General features: G+C 43.7%; 1 protein-coding gene across 2 annotated transcripts in view; it reads right to left on the bottom strand.

The window, feature by feature from the left end:
- LOC138662864 (zinc finger protein 665-like) overlaps positions 1-25,844 on the bottom strand; it is a 108,286-nt gene that overhangs the window by 38,252 nt on the left and 44,190 nt on the right. The window contains exons 1-10 of one of the 2 annotated variants that reach the window (XM_069748846.1): positions 24,259-24,681; positions 7,193-7,342; positions 6,884-7,063; positions 6,679-6,802; positions 6,498-6,595; positions 5,754-5,903; positions 5,445-5,624; positions 5,241-5,364; positions 4,936-5,033; positions 4,647-4,737 (exon numbers count right to left, since the gene is read on the bottom strand). In XM_069748846.1, the coding sequence (XP_069604947.1) occupies positions 4,647-4,737; positions 4,936-5,033; positions 5,241-5,364; positions 5,445-5,624; positions 5,754-5,903; positions 6,498-6,595; positions 6,679-6,802; positions 6,884-7,063; positions 7,193-7,270 (1,123 nt within the window). In that variant the 5' untranslated portion in view covers positions 7,271-7,342; positions 24,259-24,681. Of the gene's footprint in view, positions 1-4,646; positions 4,738-4,935; positions 5,034-5,240; positions 5,365-5,444; positions 5,625-5,753; positions 5,904-6,497; positions 6,596-6,678; positions 6,803-6,883; positions 7,064-7,192; positions 7,343-24,258; positions 24,682-25,844 lie in introns of those variants that run through there. The other variant, XM_069748845.1, reaches the window with a different exon arrangement.

Below are 25,844 nucleotides of genomic sequence, written 5' to 3'. Positions count from 1 at the left end.
ATATAATGTTAAAAATAATAATAAAAAAAGTCATTATATACTCACCCTCCGACAGCCCCTGGATCGAGCCCAGGCCCTTCCCGCTCCTCGCACACCGCTCCGGTCTCCACAATGCATTGCGGCAATGACCGGAGATGACGAAGTGGTCTCGCGAGACCGCTACATCATCACGTGTTATTGCCTTAAGGCATCGTTGGGACCGGGATATGGTGCCCACATTGCTATATACTACGTGGGCTGTGTTATATACTATGTCGGCTGTGTAATATACTGCGTGGGCTGTGTAATATACTAGTGGGCTGTGCAATATACTACGTGGCGGTACAATATACTACGTGGGCTGTGCAATATACTACGTAGGCTGTGCAATATACTACGTGGCTGTACAATATACTACGTGGGCTGTGTTATATACTACGTGGCTGTGCAATATACTATGTGGGCTGCGTTATATACTACGTGGCTGTGCAATATACTATGTGGGCTGTGCAATATACTGCGTGGCTGTGCAATATACTATGTGGCTGTGCAATATACTACGTGGGCTGTGCAATATACTACGTGGGCTATGCAATATACTACGTGGCTGTGTTACATACTGCGTGGGCTATTATATACTACGTGTCTGTGCTATATACTGTATGGGCTGTGCTATATACTATGTGGGCTGTGTAATATACTACATTGCTGTGCTATATACATGGGCTGTGCAATATACTACGTGGCTGTGCAATATACTACGTGGCTGTGCAATATACAGTACTACATGGCTGTGCAATATACTACGTGGGCTGTGCAATATACTACGTGGCTGTGTAGTATACTGCGTGGGCTGTGTTATATACTACGTGGCTGTGCAATATACGTGGCTGTGCAATATACTACGTGGGCTGTGCTATGCTACTTGGCTGTGCTATATACTACATGGGCTGTGTTATGCTACTTGGCTGTGCTATATACTATGCAGCTGTGCTATATACTACGTGGGCTGTGTTATACACTATGTGGGCTGTGCTGTATACTATGTGGCTGTGCAATATACTATGTGGGCTGTGTAATGTACTACGTGGCTGTGTAATATACTGCGTGGGCTGTGTTAAATACTAAGTAGCTGTGCAATACACGTGGGCTGTGTAATATACTACATGGCTGTGCAATATACTACGTGGGCTGTGTTATATACTACGTGGCTGGGCAATATACTAGGTGGCTGTGTTATATACTACGTGGCTGCTATATACTCCGTGGGCTGTGCAATGTACTACGTGGGCTGTACAATATACTACATCGCTGTGCAATATACTACGTTTTACGCAAACAATCAGCGACAGGCGCAGTCCGGCCGCGAATTGGCGCGTGATTTGAAGCACGCTTTGCTAATTGGTCGCGCCCGGCCAGCCGAATCCTGTGTATTCATTGTATTATTCTAAAATCTTCATAAATAAACTACATACATATTCTAGAATACCCGATGCGTTAGAATTGGGCCAACATCTAGTTAATTTATAAAATGGAATCACTTTATGAGGATTTTGACTCTTCTGGTTTTCTGTCATTTAGTCATATTAGGTCTTCTGCATATGTTGTGTCCAATCTCATCTGGGATCTGTTCCTGCTGTCCAGCTGGAGTAATCTGCTCCCTACTTCAGCCAATTGGAAAGTACCACACCCTACTAAAGCTCAAAGCACATGGCCGGAATCTGCCAGAAACAGCGTTGTTCTCCTCTGGTTCAGTCCTCTGTGCTCAGCTTGTGGCTTGTGTATTTGTTTCCTGTTGTGACCGTGGCCCGTTTACTAACTTCTGATTCTGTATTCTGTCCTTCTGGTTCTGACCCAGCTACCTGACTATTCTTCTTGCCATCTAATACCACAGAATAGCAGGTAACACCATGGTCCAAGCCTAGGGGTCCCAGTGTAAGTCCAGATCCATGTAATGGTGATAAAGGGCGATGAACAAGGCAATCCTTGGGATATGGAAAGCAGAGAAGATAGTGCCAAGCATGTTCATGGTGGAGATCTTTTGAGCTGCCAGTTGACCACGAACATTGCTCCCAATACATTGTGTGTGCAAACTATTCCAGCTAGATCTGCACTCAAACAGCTAAATGGCGCTCCTTCCCTTCTGAACACGGCCATGTGCCCAGAGAGTAGTGTACAATCGTATGTAGGGTATTGTGAGAAGGTGGAAAATAATTTGTAAGATCCATTTGTTTTCTATTATCCTTTGTGAATAATTCCAAAGTTATCACCACATAAAGTGACACACGTCAGATTGTAAAAATGGGGCCGGATTAAGAACACAAAACTGGAGGAGGTTAAATCAGAGGATTCTGGACACTACTGTAATCAAAACCTGACTATAGACAATAACATCTACTGAAATGATCAAACTGAACAGTCTCCATCAGTAATAAATGAGCAGCTAGTGGTGAAACCTCTCTGGGGGAATTAGAGCACGGGGTTCGGTGACTTCACAATCTAAACTATCGGAAGCTCCAATATTTTCTGTCAGATGAGTTTCAAGAAGAAATATTACACATTTAAAGAGAACGTGTATAATAGTGCAGAGCGGAGATGTCTTAAAGGGAACCTGTCAGCAGGATTGTGCTCAGTGACTACAGACACTGTCAGGTCGGTGCCGTTATACTGATTACACTGATACCTGGTGATGAAATCCGTCTTGTGGTTGTTGTTTAATCTGTATTTGTAGTTTTCAGTTAATGAGATTCTTGTGCTGTGGGTGGGGCTTTATGTGGTGCTCTGGGGTGGGGCTGTGGGTGGGGACTTTATGTGGTGCTCTGGGGTGGGGCTGTGGGTGGGGCTTTATGTGGTATTGTAGGTGGGCTTTATGTGGTGCTCTGAAAAAAAAATTACATCCAGCAAAATGTCACCGGTGATGGCGGTGCCTGCGCAGTAGCGTCTAAAATTAAGAGATAGATACTACTGGACAGGCGCCGCTGATGAAATTTTGCTGGATGTAATTTTTTTTCTAAGCCTCCAGTCCCAATAGCCACAATATTATAGGCATTATCAACAATAATATTAACACTATTATAAGCATTATGTAAAAATGGGGTCATTACAAAAACCCACTCAAATAATCAGGGCACAAAAATTGATGAATATCAATAACCACAAAAGAGAATCCAGTATAGCGTGCCAATATTAAAAAGTACAGCCTTTACTAAACTAAACTCAAAAAAGTTAATACATAAATGATACAAAGTTAATCCACATAAAGAATCAGGTCACTACTTAACCATAATGGGGAGATATACCAACATTAGCCCGATGTACAACCTATGTATACAGTGCATGATACAATCCTATTCTATGGTCCCATAGAATGTCCTATCTCCGGTACCAGCTGTGTTCTCCTAAGGCTATAATTAGATATGTTACTTAGATAGCACTTACATTAGGGGTGGTCTGTTGTATGTGGTCTTCCTCAAGCTCCCCAACGCGTGTTTCGTCCCTTCATCAGGACAACGAAGGGACAAACGCGCGTTGGGGTGCTTGGGGAAGACCACTGTATACATAGTGGGGCCACTGTATACATACGTTGTAGGTCGGGCTAATGTTGGTATATCTCCCCATTATGGTTAAGTAGTGGCCTGATTCTTTATGTGGTTTAACTTTGTATCATTTATGTATTAACTTTGTTGAGTTTAGTTTAATAAAGGGTGTACTTTTTAATATTGGCACGCTATACTGGATTCTCTTTTGTGCTTAATGTGAAAATGGGGGGCAGGTCAGTGAGGGATCAGCGACCTGTCACAAGCCAATACAGATGAATATGTAATGAGAGCACCACATAAAGTCCAGCCCACAACCCTGCCCCAGGGCACCACATAAAGCCCCACCCACTGACCCGCCCCAGAGCACCACATAAAGCCCCGCCCCAGAATCTCATTAAACATTGGAGCTACTATGAATCCTGACCAGAAGATTAGAGAAAATAATATTGCTCCCCATTTCAGGAGAGATTGTGCAGTAATCTGAATTTCTTATGATAAAAAACAATGTAATTTATGAGGTGGAGTGAATCCATGAAACCAGGGCTGGAGCCAACACATCTCCTGCAGGCGGGAATAACTGTATATTACAGCCATCAGCCACGCACAGCTCAGAGATATATCATGGCACCGGTGTGATGGGTTTATGTAGATTATCACAATCCTCCTTGAAGTTTGGCCAGAAAGACTGGACCTGGTCTTGTAGGGACCATATGATCACATTCAGCAGCACAGAAGGGAGAGAAGGGAGATTCCTCCGATAAGATCTCAGGGTTCTAGGAAGCCAACAGCATCATTACCCTCCGCTTTCTCTTACAGGCCCATCATCATATTTTTCTTCAAGTGATTTTCTATCTTGTCAGCACATTCTACGTACGCTGTCATTTGGCTTTATAGTTCACAGATCTGGGCAAGTAACAGCGTCTCCTAAACCCAGGGGGTAGGTGGATCTACCAGGTTGTAAGTTCTATAGAAAAGGGCTTTCAATGACCAAAGTCATTTGAACAGTTTTGGGTCTAGAGGCAAAATGGTGATCATGGTAATACGGCCGGACTACACCACCGATAAAGCAGCCACAGCCGGTGATGAGAAGAATCTGTGACTTCTCTGCATTTAGTGGTCACTACTCACCTGGGTAGCCATATGTAGGAATCTCCTCTTTACACCGCTCATCCCCCCTCACATATGTCTCTGTAGTATTAATATGGGTCAGATCTTCACCCTGAAACAAATATTATAAAAGTCACCGACAGATGGAGAAGTCACGTTTATGATCAGCTCTAATCCTGCCATCTCCACCGTTCTCATTACACAAGTATAAAACATATAATACTGGTGGATAAAACAAGACTGAGCACAAGACCTTCACCGGCGTCTACACATCATAGGGGAGATCTCCTGACATCACCTCTCCATCTACCTGATGATCCTGAGGAGCATTGGGATCTTCTTGGTTACAGTCCTGTTGAAGAAGAGGACGGGGACATCTCTCTGGTGTTGTCCTCTTACTGGATAGATCTGGAGGAAACACATACAGGGACTGAATTATAATAATAATAATAATAATAATAATCTTTATTTTTATATAGCGCTAACATATTCCGCAGCGCTTTACAATTTGCACACATTATCATCGCTGTCCCCGATGGGGCTCACAATCTAGAATGAATTCATTCTTTACATACAGATAATTATAGGCCGTGTGTATTTAGTCCTGTCTATTACCTGGAGATGTGAGGGGCTGGGGAACCTCCATTATGACGTTCTTGTACAGATCTCTGTGTCCTTCTAAATACTCCCACTCCTCCATGGAGAAATAGACAGCGACATCCTGAAACCTTATAGGAACCTGACACAAACAATGATACCGTCATCCCCCCGATCCCTTCATATAATTGTATAATCTCCCAGCATTCCCAGCAGTGTCACCTCTCCAGTCAGCAGCTCAATCATCTTGTAGGTGAGTTCTAGGATCTTCTGGTCATTGATGTCCTCATGGATCAGGTGGTGAGGTGGAGGCCCCGTGATTGGGCTCAGGGGTCTTTCCCATCTCTCAGGCACAGGGTCCTGACAGCGATCACTAGAGGTCTTCTTCACCACTGTGTAATCCTGGTAATGGAGAGACACATTAATAAATCTCACTACAGACATTTCCAGAGTCCTCACCTTTCCAGTTCTGTCCATCTGTTATTCCCATAGATAAGAATGATGTAATGTGACGTCATCAGAATCTCTCACCTCTCCAGTAAGCCGGAAGAAGATCTCTAGGGTGAAGTGTAATATCCTCTCCGCCATCTTGTCTCTGTTCATATTCATCTTTGATGGGTAAATCAGGAAAATTTTCTTTTGTAAAAGATCTTCACTGAGAGGATCCGATATTGTAGAGACCTGAATGAGAAGATGAGCCGATGTAACATCACAAAAATCATGTGTAATATATGGGGGCACATATTGGACATTACTAATATATGGGGACACATAGGGGAGAGTACTAAAATATGGGGGCACACAGGTGACATTACTAATATATGGTGGCACATAACGGACATTACTAATATATGTGGGCACACAAGGGCCAGTAGTAATATATAGGGGCACATAGGGGACATTACTATTATATGGGGGCACATAGGGGCCTGTAGTAATATATGGGGGCACACAAGAGCCAAAAATAACATATAGGGGGAAAACAGGGGACATTAGTAAAATATGGGGGCACACAGGGGCCAAAAGTAATATATGGGGGAACATAAGCGCTAGTAGTAATATATGGGGGCACACAGGGGACAGTAGTAATATATGGGGGCCAGTAGTAATATATGGGGGTACACAGGGGTCAAAAGTAATATATGGGGGCACATAGGCGCCAGTAGTAACATATAGGGGCACAGAGGGGCCAGTAGTAATATATGGGGGCAAACAGGGGACATTACTAATATATGGCGTCACACAGGGGACATCTCCTGACACCTCTCCATCTACCTGATGGTCCTGAGGAGCATTGGGATCTTCTTGGTTACAGTCCTGTGGAAGAAGAGGACGGGGACATCTCTCTGTTGTTGTCCTCTTACTGGATAGATCTGGAGGAAACACATACAGGGACTGAATTCATTCTTTACATACAGATAATTATAGGCCGTGTGTATTTAGTCCCGTCTACTACCTGGAGATGTGAGGGGCTGGGGAACCTCCATTATGACGTTCTTGTACAGATCTCTGTGTCCTTCTAAATACTCCCACTCCTCCATGGAGAAATAGACAGCGACATCCTGACACCTTATAGGAACCTGACACATACAATGATACCGTCATCCCCGATCCCTTCATAGTGTTACTGTATAATGTCCCAGCATTCTCAGCAGTGTCACCTCTCCAGTCAGCAGCTCAATCATCTTGTAGATGAGTTCTAGGATCTTCTGGTCATTGATGTCCTCATGGATCAGGGGGTGAGGTGGAGGCCCCGTGATTGGGCTCAGGGGTCTTCCCCATCCCTCAGACACAGGGTCCTGACAGCGATCACTAGAGGTCTTCTTCACCACTGTGTAATCCTGGTAATGGAGAGACACATTAATAAATCTCGCTACAGACATTTCCAGAGTCCTCACCTTTCCAGTTCTGTCCATCTGTTATTCCCATAGATAAGAATGATGTAATGTGACATCATCAGAATCTCTCACCTCTCCAGTAAGCCGGAAGAGGATCTCTAGGGTGAGGTGTAATATCCTCTCCGCCATCTTGTCTCTGTTCATATCCATCTTTGATAGGTAAATCAGGAAAATTTTCTTTTGTAGAAGATCTTCACTGAGAGGATCCGATATTGTAGAGACCTGAATGAGAAGATGAGCTGATGTAACATCACAAAAATCATGTATAATATATGGGGGAACATAGGGGACATTACTAACATATGGGGCACACAGGGGACATTAGTAATACATGGGGGCACATAGGGGATATTACTAATATATGGGGACACAAAGGGTAGAGTACTAATATATTGGGGCACATAGGGGACATTACTAATAAATAGGGGCACACAGGTGACATTACTAATATATGGCGACACATAGGGTAGAGTACTAATATATGGGGGCACGTAGGGGACATTATTAATATATGGGGGCACACAGGTGACATTAATAATATATGGGAACACATAGGGGGAGAGTACTAATGTATGGGGGCACTCTTATGATCAGGTGACCTTGGAGCAGCATGAAAACTTTCACTGGAGTAGGTGGTAACTATACTGACCGCAAATCCTGATCTCATCACCGCAACTAGAAGTAGCCGTGGGGTGTACCTAACAAATCCTAGACACCTCGACACAGCCGGAGGACTAAATACCTCTATAGATGGAAATAGGAATACTATCTTGCCTCAGAGAAGAACCCCAAAGGATAGGCAGCCCCCCACAAATATTGACTGTGAGTAGTAGAGGAAAAGACACACACAGGCAGGAAACAGGATTTAGCAAATGAGGCACACACTAGCTAAATAGGAAAGGATAGGACAGGATACTAAGCGGTCAGTATTAAAAATCCTTCCAAAAAATCCACAGCAGAAAATACAAAAACTCCACAATCTAACTAAAGATGTGGAGCATATATCTGCATCTCCAGAGAATCCAACAAGACTGAGAAAACACTGACACAGTCTAAGCCGGACAAGAGAAAAACAAACGAATAGCACAGAATATAAGCACACTGCATGTGTGCCACAGAAACAAAAACCAGACACTTATCTTTGCTGAATTGACAGCTGAGCAGGAGAAGCCAGAAAGAGATCCAACACTTCAGAAGAAACATTGACAACTGGCAAGGACTAATGAATCCTGCACACCTAAATATCCCAGTCAGAACTGCAATCAGCAGAAACACCTGGCCAGGACTGCGAGTCAGAGACAACTGCATTCCCACCTACAACCACTGGAGGGAACCCAAGAGCAGAATTCACAACAGGGCACATAGGGGACATTAGTAATACATGGGGGCACATAGGGGACATTACTAACATGGGGACACAGGGGAGAGTACTAATATATGGGGGCACATAGGGCACATTACTAATATATGGGAACACATAGGGGAGATTACTAATATATGGGGGCACATAGGGGACATTACTAATATATGGGGGCACAGAGGTGACATTACTAACATATGGGGATACATAGGGGAGAGTACTAATATATGGGGACACATAGGGGGCATTACTAATATATGGGGGCACACAGGGGACATTTCTAATATATGGGGACACATAGGGGAGAGTAATAATATATGGGGGCACATAGGGGGCATTACTAATATATGGGGGCACAGAGGTGACATTACTAACATATGGGGACACATAAGGGAGTACTAATATATGGGGGCACACAGGGGACATTACTAATATATGGGGACACATATGGGAGAGTAATAATATATGGGGCACACAGGTGCCAGTAGTAATATATGGGGGCACACAGGGGACATTACTAATATATGGGGGCACACAGGGGTCATTACTAATATATGGGGGCACACAGGGGACGTTACTAATATATGGGAGCACACAGGGGCCAGTAGTAATATATGGGGGCACACAGGGGCCAGTAGTAATATATGGGGGCACACAGGGGCCAGTAGTAATATATGAACCATGAAATCAATGGTGCCATATAAATAATAATAATAATAGTAGTATATGGCCACTGGACTATGGGATGGAGGACAATCATTATAACTTGTTAGAACTAACCACAGTTAGTTACTATACCCGGGCAGTGCCGGGCTCTTCAGCTAGTATATATAAATATATATATAAGCAGTCATGGCCAAAAGTATTGACACCCCTGCAATTCTGTCAGATAATACTCATTTTCTTCCTGAAAATGATTGCAAACACAAATTATTTGGTATTATTATCTTCATTTAATTTGTCTTAAATTAAAAAAAGACAAAAATAATTGTCCTAAAGCCAAATTGGATATAATTCCACACCAAACATAAAAAGGGGGTGGACAAAAGTATTGGCACTGTTGGAAAAATCATGTGATGCTTCTCTAATTTGTGTAATTAACAGCACCTGTAACTTATCTGTGGCACCCAACAGGTGTTGGCAATAACTAAATCACACTTGCAGCCAGCTGACATGGATTAAAGTTGACTCAACCTCTGTCCTGTGTCCTTGTGTATACCACATTGAGCATGGAGAAAAGAAAGACCAAAGAACTGTCTGAGGACTTGAGAAACCAAATTGTGAGGAAGCATGAGCAATCTCAAGGCTACAAGTCCATCTCCAAAGACCTGAATGTTCCTGTGTCTACCGTGCGCAGTGTCATCAAGAAGTTTAAAGCCCATGGCACTGTGGCTAACCTCCCTAGATGTGGACGGAAAAGAAAAATTGACAAGAGATTTCAACTCAAGATTGTGCGGATATTGTATAAAGAACCTTGACTAACATCCAAAAAAGTTCAAGCTGCCCTGCAGTCCGAGGGTACAACAGTGTCAACCCGTACTATCCGTCGGCGTCTGAATGAAAAGGGACTCCAAAAATGGGCCAGACAAAAGTATTGGCACCCTCAGCCTAATACTTGGTTGCACAACCTTTAGCCAAAATAACTGCGACCAACCGCTTCCGGTAACCATCAATGAGTTTCTTACAATGCTCTGCTGGAATTTTAGACCATTCTTCTTTGGCAAACTGCTCCAGGTCCCTGATATTTGAAGGGTGCCTTCTCCAAACTGCCATTTTTAGATCTCTCCACAGGTGTTCTATGGGATTCAGGTCTGGACTCATTGCTGGCCACCTTAGAAGTCTCCAGTGCTTTCTCTCAAACCATTTTCTAGTGCTTTTTGAAGTGTGTTTTGGGTCATTGTCCTGCTGGAAGACCCATGACCTCTGAGGGAGACCCAGCTTTCTCACACTGGGCCCTACATTATGCTGCAAAATTTGTTGGTAGTCTTCAGACTTCCTTATGCCATGCACACGGTCAAGCAGTCCAGTGCCAGAGGCAGCAAAGCAACCCCAAAACATCAGGGAACCCCCGCCATGTTTGACTGTAGGGACCGTGTTCTTTTCTTTGAATGCCTCTTTTTTCTCCTGTAAATTCTATGTTGATGCCTTTGCCCAAAAAGCTCTACTTTTGTCTCATCTACCAGAGAACATTCTTCCAAAACGTTTTAGGCTTTTTCAGGTAAGTTTTGGCAAACTCCAGCCTGGCTTTTTTATGTCTCGGGGTAAGAAGAGGGGTCTTCCTGGGTCTCCTACAATACAGTCCCTTTTCATTCAGATGCCGACGGATAGTACGGGTTGAAACTGTTGTACCCTCAGACTGCAGGGCAGCTTGAACTTGTTTGGATGTTAGTCAAGTTTCTTTATACAACTTCTGCACAATCTTGCGTTGAAATCTCTTGTCAATTTGTATTTTCCGTCCACATCTAGGGAGGTTAGCCACAGTGCCATGGGGTTTAAACTTCTTGATGACACTGTGCACGGTAGACACAGGAACATTCAGGTCTTTGGAGATGGACTTGTAGCCTTGAAATTGCTCATGCTTCCTCACAATTTGGTTTCTCAAGTCCTCAGACAGTTCTTTGGTCTTCTTTCTTTTCTCCATGCTCAATGTAGTATACACAAGGACACAGGACAGAGGTTGAGTCAACTTTAATCCATGTCAACTGCCTGAAAGTGTGATTTAGTTATTGCCAACACCTGTTAGGTGCCACAGGTAAGTTACAGGTGCTGTTAATTACAAAAATTAGAGAAGCATCACATGAAAAGTGCCAATACTTTCGTCCACCCCCTTTTTTATGTTTGGTGTGAAATTATATCCAATTTGGCTTTAGGACAATTCTTTTTGTGTTTTTTCATTTAAGACCAATTAAATGAAGATAATAATGCCAAAGAATTTGTGTTTGCAATCATTTTCAGGAAGAAACTGAGTATTATCTGACAGAATTGCAGGGGTGTCAATACTTTTGGCCACAACTGTATATATAACTCCTGGCAAAAACTATGAAATCGCCGGCCTTGGAGAATGTTCATTCAGCTGTTTAACTTTATAGAAATAAAGCAGATCACAGACATGGCACAAAACTACAGTCATTTCAAATGGCAACTTTCTGGATTTAATAAACACTAAAAGAAATCAAGAACAAAAAAATGTTGTAGTCAGTATTGGTTAGGCTGGGGTCACATTGCATTTCGGGTGTCCGTTTAACGGACTACGTTACACCGCTGCATAACGCAGTGTAACGTAGTCCATTAACGCCACCATTGCTAGAAATGGCGAACGCATCGCTAGCGCACGCCCACATTGGGCGTGCGCTAGCAATGTGCCGTCATTTGAGTGACGGACCCGAGACACTGGCTGCAGCATTTCCGGGTCCGTCACTGCTAGCGCAGATGGAGCTAGCAGAAGCTCCATCTGCGCTAGCGTGATGTAGTGCAGGCACTTGCGCTAGCAGCAGCCCGTTAGCGTATGTGCTGAACAGGCTGCTGCTAACGCAATGTGACCCTAGCCTTACTATTTAAGAACAAGCAGAGGGAAAAAATTATAGAATCATGAAAAACAAACAAAAAAACCCTCCAACACATCACTAGTATTTTGTTGCACCACCTCTGGATTTTGTTACAGCTTGCCGTCTCTGAGGCCTGGACTTAATGATTGTCACACAGGACTCTTCATCAATCTGCCTCCAACTTTCTCTGATTGATGTTGCCAGATTAGCTTTGCAGGTTGGATTCTTGTCATGGACCATTTTCTTCAACTTCCACCAAAGATTTTCAATTGGATTGAGATACGGACTATTTGCAGGCCATGACATTGACCTTATGGGTCTTTTTTCAAGGAATCCAATGGCAAAATAGAAAAAGTAGGCACGCACTTACCCTGTTGCGGTGAATATCACTTTATTAGGACATATAAACAAACGGATAGCAGGGAGGGATAGAGTCAGCCACGGACAACGATCGTTTCGTGCTCTGCGGCACTTCAACGGGACCCGGCACCAAACAAAAGTTCCAGCATTATCACTGTTGTGAATTCTGTGGCTGAATTCACTCCTGTGGTCACAAGTGGTACTGCAGCTTCTGAGCTTCCTTCCTCAGGTGTTCTGGTGAGCTCGTTAACTGCTTCGTTACTTAACTCCGCCTGATGCTGCTATCCCTGCTCCTTGTCAATGTTCCAGTGTTGGATCTGAGCTTCTCCTGATTGTTCCTGTGACCTGCTGCTCTGTATAGCTAAGTGCTTTTTTGCTATTTTGTTGCTTTTTTTCTGTCCAGCTTGTCTTTTGTTTTGCTGGTAGCTCTGAGAAGCAAAGGGTGTACCACCGTGCCGTTAGTTCGGCACGGTGGGTCTTTTTTGCCCCCTTTGCGTGGTTTTTGCTTTAGGGTTTTTTGTAGACTGCAAAGTTCGCTTTACTATCCTCGCTCTGTCTAAGATTATCGGGCCCCACTTTGCTGAATCTATTTCATCCCTACGTTTTGTCTTTTCATCTTACTCACAGTCATTATATGTGGGGGGCTGCCTTTTCCTTTGGGGAATTTCTCTGGGAGCAAGTCAGGCCTATTTTTCTATCTTCAGGCTAGCTAGTTTCTTAGGCTGTGCCGAGTTGCATAGGTAGTTGCTAGGCGCAATCCACAGCCGCTATTAGTTGTGTTTAGGATAGGATCAGGTGTGCAGTCTACAGAGTTTCCACGTCTCAGAGCTCGTTCTTTTGTTTTTTGGTATTTGTCAGATCACTGTGTGCGCTCGGATCGATAGGCACACTGTGTCTCTGGATTGCCTTCATTACACCTTTCATTAGCAGACATAACAGTACAAGGAGCCGTCTAATGATTCTCAATAGAGGGAAAGAAAAAGTTCTGACACCATTTTTTTTTTTTTCTCTGCTCTGTGTTCACTTTTTTTTTTTTCCCCTAGACATTTGGGTGATTCTGGACACAGGTGTGGACATGGATATTCAGAGTCTGTGCTCTTCAATGGATAATCTCGTTATAAATGTACAAAAGATTCAAGATACTATTGATCAGAAATCTATGTTAGAACCAAGAATTCCTATTCCTGATTTGTTTTTTGGAGATAGACTAAGTTTCTAAGTTTCAAAAATAATTGTAAGCTATTTCTGGCCTTGAAACCTCATTCTTCTGGTAATCCTATTCAACAGGTTTTGATTATTATTTCTTTTTTGCGCGGCGACCCTCAAGACTGGGCATTTTCTCTTGCGCCAGGAGACCCTGCATTGAGTAGTGTCGATGCGTTTTTCCTGGCGCTCGGATTACTGTACGATGAGCCTAATTCAGTGGATCAGGCTGAGAAAAATTTGCTGGCTTTGTGCCAGGGTCAGGATGATATAGAAGTATATTGTCAGAAATTTAGGAAATGGTCAGTACTCACTCAGTGGAATGAATCTGCGCTGGCAGCTTTGTTCAGAAAGGGTCTCTCTGAGGCTCTTAAGGATGTCATGGTGGGATTTCCTATGCCTGCTGGTTTGAATGAGTCTTTGTCTTTGGCCATTCAGATCGGTCGACGCTTGCGCGAGCGTAAATCTGTGCACCATTTGGCGGTATTGCCTGAGGTTAAACCTGAGCCTATGCAGTGCAATAGGACTATGACCAGAGTTGAATGGCAAGAATACAGACGTCTGAATGGGCTGTGTTTCTACTGTGGTGATTCCACTCATGCTATTTCTGATTGTCCTAAGCGCACTAAGCGGTCCGCTAGGTCTGCCGTCATTGGTACTGTACAGTCCAAATTCCTTCTGTCCATTACCCTGATGTGCTCTTTGTCGTCGTTTTCTGTCATGGCGTTTGTGGATTCAGGCGCTGCCCTGAATCTGATGGATTTGGATTATGCTAAACGTTGTGGGTTTTTCTTGGAGCCTTTGCGGTGTCCTATTCCATTGAGAGGAATTGATGCTACACCTTTGGCCAAGAATAAACCTCAGTACTGGGCCCAGCTGACCATGTGCATGGCTCCTGCACATCAGGAAGTTATTCGCTTTCTGGTGTTGCATAATCTGCATGATGTGGTCGTGTTGGGGTTGCCATGGCTACAAACCCATAATCCAGTATTGGATTGGAATTCCATGTCGGTGTCCAGCTGGGGTTGTCAGGGGGTACATGGTGATGTTCCATTTTTGTCGATTTCGTCATCCACCCCTTCTGAGGTCCCAGAGTTCTTGTCTGATTATCAGGATGTATTTGAAGAGCCCAAGTCCGATGCCCTACCTCCGCATAGGGATTGTGATTGTGCTATCAATTTGATTCCTGGTAGTAAATTCCCTAAAGGTCGATTATTTAATTTATCCGTGCCCGAACACGCCGCTATGCGCAGTTATGTGAAGGAATCCCTGGAGAAGGGACATATTCGCCCATCATCATCACCACTGGGAGCAGGGTTCTTCTTTGTAGCCAAGAAGGATGGTTCGCTGAGACCGTGTATTGATTACCGCCTTCTTAATAAGATCACTGTTAAATTTCAGTATCCTTTGCCATTGTTATCTGACTTGTTTGCTCGGATTAAGGGGGCTAGTTGGTTCACCAAGATAGATCTTCGTGGTGCGTATAATCTGGTGAGAATCAGGCAAGGAGATGAATGGAAAACTGCATTCAATACGCCCGAGGGTCATTTTGAGTATCTAGTGATGCCGTTCGGACTTGCCAATGCTCCATCTGTGTTTCAGTCTTTTATGCATGACATCTTTCGTGAGTATCTGGATAAATTCCTGATTGTTTACTTGGATGACATTTTGATCTTCTCAGATGATTGGGAGTCTCATGTGAAGCAGGTCAGAATGGTTTTTCAGGTCCTGCGTGCTAATTCTTTGTTTGTGAAGGGATCAAAGTGTCTCTTCGGTGTGCAGAAAGTTTCATTTTTGGGGTTCATCTTTACCCCTTCTACTATCGAGATGGATCCAGTTAAGGTCCAAGCCATCCAGGATTGGATTCAGCCGACATCTCTGAAAAGTCTGCAAAAGTTCCTGGGCTTTGCTAATTTTTATCGTCGCTTCATCTGTAATTTTTCTAGCATTGCCAAACCATTGACCGATTTGACCAAGAAGAGTGCTGATTTGGTTAATTGGTCTTCTGCTGCTGTGGAAGCTTTTCAGGAGTTGAAGCGTCGTTTTTGTTCTGCCCCTGTGTTGTGTCAGCCAGATGTTTCTCTTCCGTTCCAGGTCGAGGTTGATGCTTCTGAGATTGGAGCAGGGGCGGTTTTGTCACAGAGAGGTTCTGATTGCTCAGTGATGAAACCATGTGCTTTCTTTTCCAGGAAGTTTTCGCCCGCTGAGCGTAATTATGATGTGGGCAACCGAGAGTTGCTGGCCATGAAGTGGGCATTCGAGGAATGGCGCCATTGGCTTGAAGGAGCCAAGCATCGCGTGGTGGTATTGACTGATCATAAGAACTTGACTTATCTCGAGTCTGCCAAGCGCTTGAATCCTAGACAGGCCCGTTGGTCGTTATTTTTTGCCCGCTTCGACTTTGTGATTTCGTACCTTCCGGGCTCTAAAAATGTGAAGGTGGATGCTCTGTCTAGGAGTTTTGTGCCCGACTCTCCGGGTTTATCTGAGCCAGCGGGTATCCTCAAGGAAGGAGTCATTGTGTCTGCCATCTCCCCTGATTTGCGGCGGGTGCTGCAAAAATTTCAGGCGAATAAACCTGATCGTTGTCCAGCGGAGAAACTGTTCGTCCCTGATAGGTGGACTAATAAACTTATCTCTGAACTTCATTGTTCGGTGTTGGCTGGTCATCCTGGAATCTTTGGTACCAGAGAGTTAGTGGCTAGATCCTTCTGGTGGCCATCTCTGTCACGGGATGTACGTACTTTTGTGCAGTCCTGTGGGATTTGTGCTAGGGCTAAGCCCTGCTGTTCTCGTACCAGTGGGTTGCTTTTGCCCTTGCCGGTCCCAAAGAGGCCTTGGACACATATTTCGATGGATTTCATTTCTGACCTTCCCGTTTCTCAAAAGATGTCAGTCATTTGGGTGGTCTGTGATCGCTTTTCTAAAATGGTCCATCTGGTGCCCTTGGCTAAATTGCCTTCCTCCTCTGATTTGGTGCCTTTGTTCTTTCAGCATGTGGTTCGGTTGCATGGCATTCCTGAGAATATTGTTTCTGACAGAGGTTCCCAGTTTGTTTCAAGGTTTTGGCGAGCCTTTTGTGGTAGGATGGGCATTGACCTGTCCTTTTCCTCGGCTTTCCATCCTCAGACTAATGGCCAGACCGAACGAACCAATCAGACCTTGGAAACATATCTGAGATGTTTTGTTTCTGCTGACCAGGATGATTGGGTGTCCTTTTTGCCGTTGGCTGAGTTCGCCCTTAATAATCGGGCCAGCTCGGCTACCTTGGTTTCTCCATTTTTTTGCAATTCTGGGTTCCATCCTCGTTTCTCTTCAGGACAGGTTGAGTTTTTGGACTGTCCTGGTGTGGATTCTGTGGTGGACAGGTTGCAGCAGTTCTGGACTCAGGTAGTGGACAATTTGACCTTGTCCCAGGAGAAGGCTCAACTTTTCGCTAATCGCAGACGCCGTGTGGGTCCCCGACTTCGTGTTGGGGATCTGGTTTGGTTATCTTCTCGTCATATTCCTATGAAGGTTTCCTCTCCTAAATTTAAACCTCGTTTTATTGGTCCGTATAGGATTTCTGAGGTTCTCAATCCTGTGTCTTTTCGTTTGACCCTCCCAGACTCCTTTTCCATACATAATGTATTCCATAGGTCGTTGTTGCGGAGATACGTGGCACCTATGGTTCCATCTGTTGAGCCTCCTGCCCCGGTTTTGGTGGAGGGGGAATTGGAGTATATTGTGGAGAAGATTTTGGATTCTCGTGTTTCTAGACGGAAACTCCAGTATCTGGTTAAATGGAAGGGTTATGCTCAGGAAGATAATTCCTGGGTTTTTGCCTCTGATGTTCATGCTCCCGATCTTGTTCGTGCCTTTCATGCGGCTCATCCTGGTCGGCCTGGGGGCTCTGGTGAGGGTTCGGTGACCCCTCCTCAAGGGGGGGGGGTACTGTTGTGAATTCTGTGGCTGAATTCACTCCTGTGGTCACAAGTGGTACTGCAGCTTTTGAGCTTCCTTCCTCAGGTGTTCTGGTGAGCTCGTTAACTGCTTCGTTACTTAACTCCGCCTGATGCTGCTATCCCTGCTCCTTGTCAATGTTCCAGTGTTGGATCTGAGCTTCTCCTGATTGTTCCTGTGACCTGCTGCTCTGTATAGCTAAGTGTTTTTTTGCTATTTTGTTGCTTTTTATCTGTCCAGCTTGTCTTTTGTTTTGCTGGTAGCTCTGAGAAGCAAAGGGTGTACCGCCGTGCCGTTAGTTCGGCACGGTGGGTCTTTTTTGCCCCCTTTGCGTGGTTTTTGCTTTAGGGTTTTTTGTAGACTGCAAAGTTCGCTTTACTATCCTCGCTCTGTCTAAGATTATCGGGCCCCACTTTGCTGAATCTATTTCATCCCTACGTTTTGTCTTTTCATCTTACTCACAGTCATTATATGTGGGGGGCTGCCTTTTCCTTTGGGGTATTTCTCTGGGGGCAAGTCAGGCCTATTTTTCTATCTTCAGGCTAGCTAGTTTCTTAGGCTGTGCCGAGTTGCATAGGTAGTTGCTAGGCGCAATCCACAGCCGCTATTAGTTGTGTTTAGGATAGGATCAGGTGTGCAGTCTACAGAGTTTCCACGTCTCAGAGCTCGTTCTTTTGTTTTTTGGTATTTGTCAGATCACTGTGTGCGCTCGGATCGCTAGGCACACTGTGTCTCTGGATTGCCTTCATTACACCTTTCATTAGCAGACATAACACATCACCTTGCCCAATGCAGATTTGCTATTCATCACTGAATATGACTTTCATCCAGTCATCCACAGTCCACGATTGCTTTTCCTTAGCCCATTGTAACCTTGTTTTTTTCTGTTTAGGTGTTAATGATGGCTTTCGTTTAGCTTTTCTGTATGTAAATCCCATTTCCTTTACAATCTTTATTTTATATAGCGCTAACATATTCCGCAGCGCTTTACACACATTATCATTGCTGTCCCCATTGGGGCTCACAATCTAAATTCCCTGTCAGTATGTCTTTGGAATGTGGGAGGAAACCCACGCAAACACGGAGAGAACATACAAACTCTTTGCAGATGTTGTCCTTAGTGGGGCTTGAACCCAGGACTCCAGCGCTGCAAGGCTGCTGTGCTAACCACTGCGCCACTGTGCTGCCCATAGGCCTTTAGGCGGTTTCTTACAGTTCGGTCACAGACGTTGGCTCCAGTTTCCACCCATTCGTTCCTCATTTGCTTTGTTGTGCATTTCCTGTTTTGGAGACATATTGCTTTAAGTTTCTAGTCTTGACGCTTTGATGTCTTCCTTGGTCTACCAGTATGTTTGCCTTTAACAACCTTCCCATGTTGTTTGTATTTGGTCCAGATTTTAGACACAGCTGACTGTGAACAACCAACATCTTTTGCAACGTTGCGTGATGATTTACCCTCTTTTAAGAGTTTGATAATCCTCTCCTTTGTTTCAATTGACATCTCTCGTGTTGGAGCCATGATTCATGCTAGTCCACTTGGTGCACCAGCTCTCCAAGGTGTGATCACTTCTTTTTAGATGCAGAATAACGAGCAGATATAATTTGATGCAGGTGTTAGTTTTGGGAATTAAAATTTAGATAATGATTCCATAATTTTTTCCCACATAATTGAGTCCATAATTTTTTTCCCTCTGCTTGTTCTAAAAAAGTAACAATTACTGACTACAACATTTTTTGTTCTTGATTTTTGTTAGTGTTTATTAAAGCCAGAAAGTTGTCATTGGAAATGACTGTAGTTTTGTGCCATGTCTGTGATCTGCTTTTTTTCTACATAATTCAACAACTGAATGAACATCCTCCAAGGCCGGCGATTCCATAATTTTTGCCAGGGGTTGCATATACACTGCACAAAAAAATAAAGGGAACACTTAAACAACAGAATATAACTCCAAGTAAATCAAACTTCTGTGGAATCAAACTGTCCACTTAGGAAGCAACACTGCCTATCAATTTCACATGCTGTTGTGCAAATGGAATAGACAACAGATGAAAATTATTGGCAATTATCAAGACACCCTCAATAAAGGAGTGGTTCTGCAGGAGGGGACCACAGACCACATCTCAGTGCCAATGCTTTCTGGCTGATGTTTTGGTCACTTTTGAATGTTGGTTGTGCTTTCACACTTGTGGTAGCATGAGACGGACTCTATACCCCACACAAGTGGCTCAGGTAGTGCAGCTCATCCAGGATGGCACATCAATGTGAGCTGTAGCAAGAACTTTTGCTGTGTCTGTCAGGGTAGTGCCCAGAGGCTGGAGGAGCCACCAGGAGACAGGCCAGTACACCAGGAGATGTGGAGGGGGCCGTAGGAGGGTAACAATCCAGTAGCTGGACCACTATCTCAGCCTTTGTGCAAGGAGGAACAGGAGGAGCACTGCCAGAGCCCTGCAAAATGACCTCCGGCAGGCCACAAATGTGCATGTGTTCGCACAAATAGTTAGAATCTGACTCCGTGAGGATGGTGTGAGTGCCCGAAGTCCACAGATGGGGTTGTGCTCACAGCCCAACACCGTGCAGGACGTTTGGCATTTTCCACAGAACATCAGGATTGGCAAATTCGCCACTGGTGCCCTGTGCTCTTCACAGATGAAAGCAGGTTAACACAGAGCACGTGACAGAGTCTGGAGATGCCATGGAGAGCAATCTTCTGCCTGCAACATCCTTCAGCATGACCGGTTTGGCAATGGGTCAGTAATGGTGTGGGGTGGCATTTCTTTGGAAGGCCGCACAGCCCTCCATGTGCTTGCCAGAGGGTAGTCTGACTGCCATTAGGAACCGAGATGAGATCCTCAGACCCCTTGTGAGACCATATGCTGGCGCGGTTGGCCCTTGGTTACTCCTAATGCAGGACAATGCCAGACCTCATGTGGCTGAAGTGTGTCAGCAGTTCCTGCAAGATGAAGGCATTGAAGCTATGGACTGGCCTGACCATTCCCTAGACCAGAATCCCATTGAACACATCTGGGACATCATGTCTCGCACCATCCACCAACCTCACACGTTGCAACACAGACTGTCCAGGAGTTGGCGGATGCTTTAGTGCAGGTCTGGGAGGATATCCCTAAGGAGACCATCTGACTCCTCATGAGGAGCATGCTCGGGCATTGTAGAGAGATCATACAAGCACATGGAGGCAAAACACACTACTGAGCATCATTTCCTTGTCTTGAAGCATTTCCTCTGAAGTTGGATCAGCCTGTATCTTCATTTTCCACTTTGAATTTGAGCATCATTCCAACTCCAGACATCCGCGGGATATTAGTTGTGATTTACGTTGATCATTTTTAGTCTTTATTGTTCTCAACACATTCCACTATGTAATGAATAAAGATTTACAACTGGAATATTTCATTCAGTGATATCTAGGATGTGGGATTTTAGTGTTCCCTTTATTTTTTTGAGCAGTGTATACACATACAGATATATATATATATATATATATATATATATATATACACATACATATATATACATACACACACATATATATATATACATATACATGCACACACATACATATATACACATACATACATACACATACATATATACACATACATACACATATATACACATACATACACATATATACATACATATATATATATACATATATACATATATACACACATACATACACATACATATATACACATACATATACATATATATATATATATACATACATATATACATATATACACATACATACACATACATATATACACATACATACATACATACATATATACATATACACATACATACATATACACATATACATACATATACACATACATACATATACATACATATACAGTTAGGGCCAGAAATATTTGGACAGTGACACAAGTTTTGTTATTTTAGCTGTTTACAAAAACATGTTCAGAAATACAATTATATATATAATATGGGCTGAAAGTGCACACTCCCAGCTGCAATATGATAGTTTCCACATCCAAATCGGAGAAAGGGTTTAGGAATCATAGCTCTGTAATGCATAACGTCCTCTTTTTCAAGGGACCAAAAGTAATTGGACAATGGACTCTAAGGGCTGCAATTAACTCTGAAGGCGTCTCCCTCGTTAACCTGTAATCAATGAAGTAGTTAAAAGGTCAGGGGTGGATTCCAGGTGTGTGGTTTTGCATTTGGAAGCTGTTGCTGTGAGCAGACAACATGCGGTCAAAGGAACTCTCAATTGAGGTGAAGCAGAACATCCTGAGGCTGAAAAAAAAGAAAAAATCCATCAGAGAGATAGCAGACATGCTTGGAGTAGCAAAATCAACAGTTGGGTACATTCTGAGAAAAAAGGAATTGACTGGTGAGCTTGGGAACTCAAAAAGGCCTGGGCGTCCACGGATGACAACAGTGGTGGATGATCGCCGCATACTTAATTTGGTGAAGAAGAACCCGTTCACAACATCAACTGAAGTCCAGAACACTCTCAGTGAAGTAGGTGTATCTGTCTCTAAGTCAACAGTAAAGAGAAGACTCCATGACAGTAAATACAAAGGGTTCACATCTAGATGCAAACCATTCATCAATACCAAAAATAGACAGGCCAGAGATAAATTTGCAGAAAAACACCTCAAGAAGCCAGCTCAGTTCTGGAAAAGTATTCTATGGACAGATGAGACAAAGATCAACCTGTACCAGAATGATGGGAAGAAAAAAGTTTGGAGAAGAAAGGGAACGGCACATGATCCAAGGCACACCACATCCTCTGTAAAACATGGTAGAGGCAACGTGATGGCATGGGCATGCATGGCTTTCAATGGCACTGGGTCACTTGTGTTTATTGATGACATAAGAGCAGACAAGAGTAGCCGGATGAATTCTGAAGTGTACCGGGATATACTTTCAGCCCAGATTCAGCCAAATGCTGCAAAGTTGATTGGACGGCGCTTCATAGTACAGATGGACAATGACCCCAAGCATACAGCCAAAGCTACCCAGGAGTTCATGAGTGCCAAAAAATGGAACATTCTGCAATGGCCAAGTCAATCTCCAGATCTAAACCCAATTGAGCATGCATTTCACTTGCTAAAATCCAGACTTAAGACGGAAAGACCCACAAACAAGCAAGACCTGAAGGCTGCGGCTGTAAAGGCCTGGCAAAGCATTAAGAAGGAGGAAACCCAGCGTTTGGTGATGTCCATGGGTTCCAGACTTAAGGCAGCGATTGCCTCCAAAGGATTTGCAACAAAATATTGAAAATAAAAATATTTTGTTTGGGTTATGTTTATTTGTCCAATTACTTTTGACCTCCTAAAATGTGGAGTGTTTGTAAAGAAATGTGTACAATTCCTACATTTTCTAGCAGATATTTTTGTTCAACCCTTCAAATTAAACGTTACAATCTGCACTTGAATTCTGTTGTAGAGGTTTCATTTCAAATCCAATGTGGTGGCATGCAGAGCCCAACTCGCGAAAATTGTGTCACTGTCCAAATATTTCTGGCCCTAACTGTATACATACATATATACATATATACATATACACATACATTTACTGTACATACATATATACATACATATGTACATACATACATATATACATACATATACATACATACATATACATACATACATATACACATACATATGTACATACACATACATACATATACACATACATACACATATATTTCACGGATCCGTACATTCCTAAACCAAGAATCTGCAAAAACCCTAGTCCATGCCCTCATCATCTCCCACCTCTACTACTGTAACCTCCTGCTCTGTGACGTCCCCTCTAACACTCTCGCACCCTTCCAATCTATTCTAAACTCTGCTGCCCGACTAATCCACCTGTCCCCCCGCTATTCCCCAGCTTTTCCCTCTGTCAATCCCTTCACTGGCTCCTCATTGCCCAGAGACTCCAGTACAAAAGCCTAACCATGACATACAAAGCCATCCACGACCTGTCTCCTCCATACATCTGTTAAGGAGAGAATGTATGGCATATGAAGATATACTGGAATCAAACTTATATGGACGTTTTGCTTAATATTAGATTCATATCACTTTAAGGTTTTCTAATTCACTGTTATAATACGTAATTCTGTTTATTCTGTTTATTATTCCATCCCAGGATGTGCCAAGATATGCCAATGTCTAGATGGACTTTGTAATTCCCCTAGTCTTATCAAGAGTAAATGCACCTGTATGTAGGGAGACCAATTCCCAATAGACTGAAGACCAGGAGAATACGTGCATAGACAGATGCCAACCTGACCTAGAACGGGTCATTAGGGTGATAACGGTACAGAATAATCAACAAACAAAATAATCAATCAAAAGTAACTTGTGATAATTGTTATGTTAGAAAAATCCATGATGTAATGAGACTGCCCGATTTCTCCTATAAAAGGAGGCATTCTGCTAACGAATAAATTAGGCGAGAAGCATTTAATACATGATCTACTGTGTATTGTGTGATCTTTCCTCCGTGCACGTATCATCTCTTTCAGAGACCCAATTTGGCCACAGACAATTAAGAGGGGTCACACCTTTGTGTGACAGTATTCACAGCTGGCGCTACCAACAAGGGGCTCAGGACGATACCCAGACGACCACAGCCGCACCAAGTCTCCCCCAGAACGGACGTCATCATCAGTGGGAAGAATCTGCAGCTCTGAACAAGGTAAGAAAATATATCATCTTACCTGACCTCTGTATCCACGTCCGGGCCTGGGTCGAGATAGTTGGCTGTCGTCTCAAGGACAATAGACCACATTTGAAAGTCCTGAGTCTATGAACCTGGTCTGATACATACTTCCTTAATTGTCTGTATCTGTGTGTATTGTCCAGTCCAATTCTGGGTGTGTCTGGTGTCTAGGCATAAGCCATCGCACACTGTACAAGGGCTGCTAGAATAGTACAGTGCGGAGGGGGTGTTATATTTCCACCCTGGTTCCGACCTTAGACGGTCGATGAGTTAAACTTTTACAGGTGCTCACGTCCGGCCATTCCCCCCATAGTACGAACCTGGGGTCTGGTGACGTGACTGACACGGCATACACACATATGTGACACTAGAACAAAGGATTGTGGCATTGCTATACCCCTCCACCGTAATATCAAACTGCATTAACCAAAGTTAATTATTAACCATATTACTGCTCATCGCAGCTGAAGTGACAAAGTTCAGCCCTAGTTGTTTTGGCGACAAGACCAGTGACGGCAAGGGGAAAGCCTTAACTATTGCATTACTACCCACAGTAGTCTCATGTCTTTGCTCTCACTGTGTACTAACCCTAATACTCAGTATCTCACAAGAGGGTTGGCGCATTATTAAAGTACTAGACACACCCGTCCGCAGATTCAACACTGGTTATACTGCCTTTTCAGCTGAATTTCCTGAACTCAATGTGCTTAGACTGAACATTCACGCTAAGATATCTGTTCCTAGTCCAGAGGGTGCACCACACTACACCACATTGAGTCTAGCAGGTTGTATCACCCTACGCACACATCACCCTTCAGGTGTATCCACAATTACGGTAGTCCAGAGGTATATGAAGTTTTGGCAAGACAGGAAGTATGGTAGTTTGAACTTAAACTAACATGGGTATTAGCAAGTCTAAAACCAGTCAGTTCTCTGCACGAGAGATAATGGCAGAAAGAGAAGGCAAACAGTATGTTAAAAATGCAAAGCTCCTCCTGAAACTTACGGGATCTACAACCCGAGGGGGAAGGCTTGATGAGACAGAATGGAAACGTATGTTGTCTAGCAAGAAAGGACTCTTGCGAGACAATAATATTTTAAGGGATGCTGCGTCAGGCCACACCTACACCAACAGCTATTTTAAGTAAGGGCACACCACACCGAGCGGCCATTTTAGCTCCGGTTGCATCTGGCATATACACAAATGGGGATGAGGATGAAGATGAGGAAGGAAGGATTAAGGAGGAAAAGGTAGAAACCGTTCACCCTCCAACCATATCCTCACAGCAAGAAACAGACCAAGTCCATTTCTTTTCTACAGTTCCTGGCCAACAATGGATGCAAGGCATCTAAAGACAAGCTACAGTTCTGCAAGGAAAAAGTTGTGTTTCTGGGACACTGCATCTCCCACCAGACCAAACACCTAACTGAAGACAGGAAAACAGCAGTCCAGAACATACCTCTGCCAACCAAGCCCACACAGCTGCAGTCCTTTCTTGGACTTGTATCCTACTGCCGTCCCTGGGTCCTAGATGCCTCTCTCCATATGCAGCCCCTTTATGACTGCCTCAAGGACATTCCTTT

Source organism: Ranitomeya imitator, chromosome 2 (genome assembly GCF_032444005.1).
Source record: "Ranitomeya imitator isolate aRanImi1 chromosome 2, aRanImi1.pri, whole genome shotgun sequence".
NCBI classification, from domain to species: Eukaryota; Metazoa; Chordata; class Amphibia; order Anura; family Dendrobatidae; genus Ranitomeya; species Ranitomeya imitator.
The sequence above is the reverse complement of the archived record's forward strand: the minus strand, read 5'-3'. Positions and strand labels throughout refer to the sequence as shown.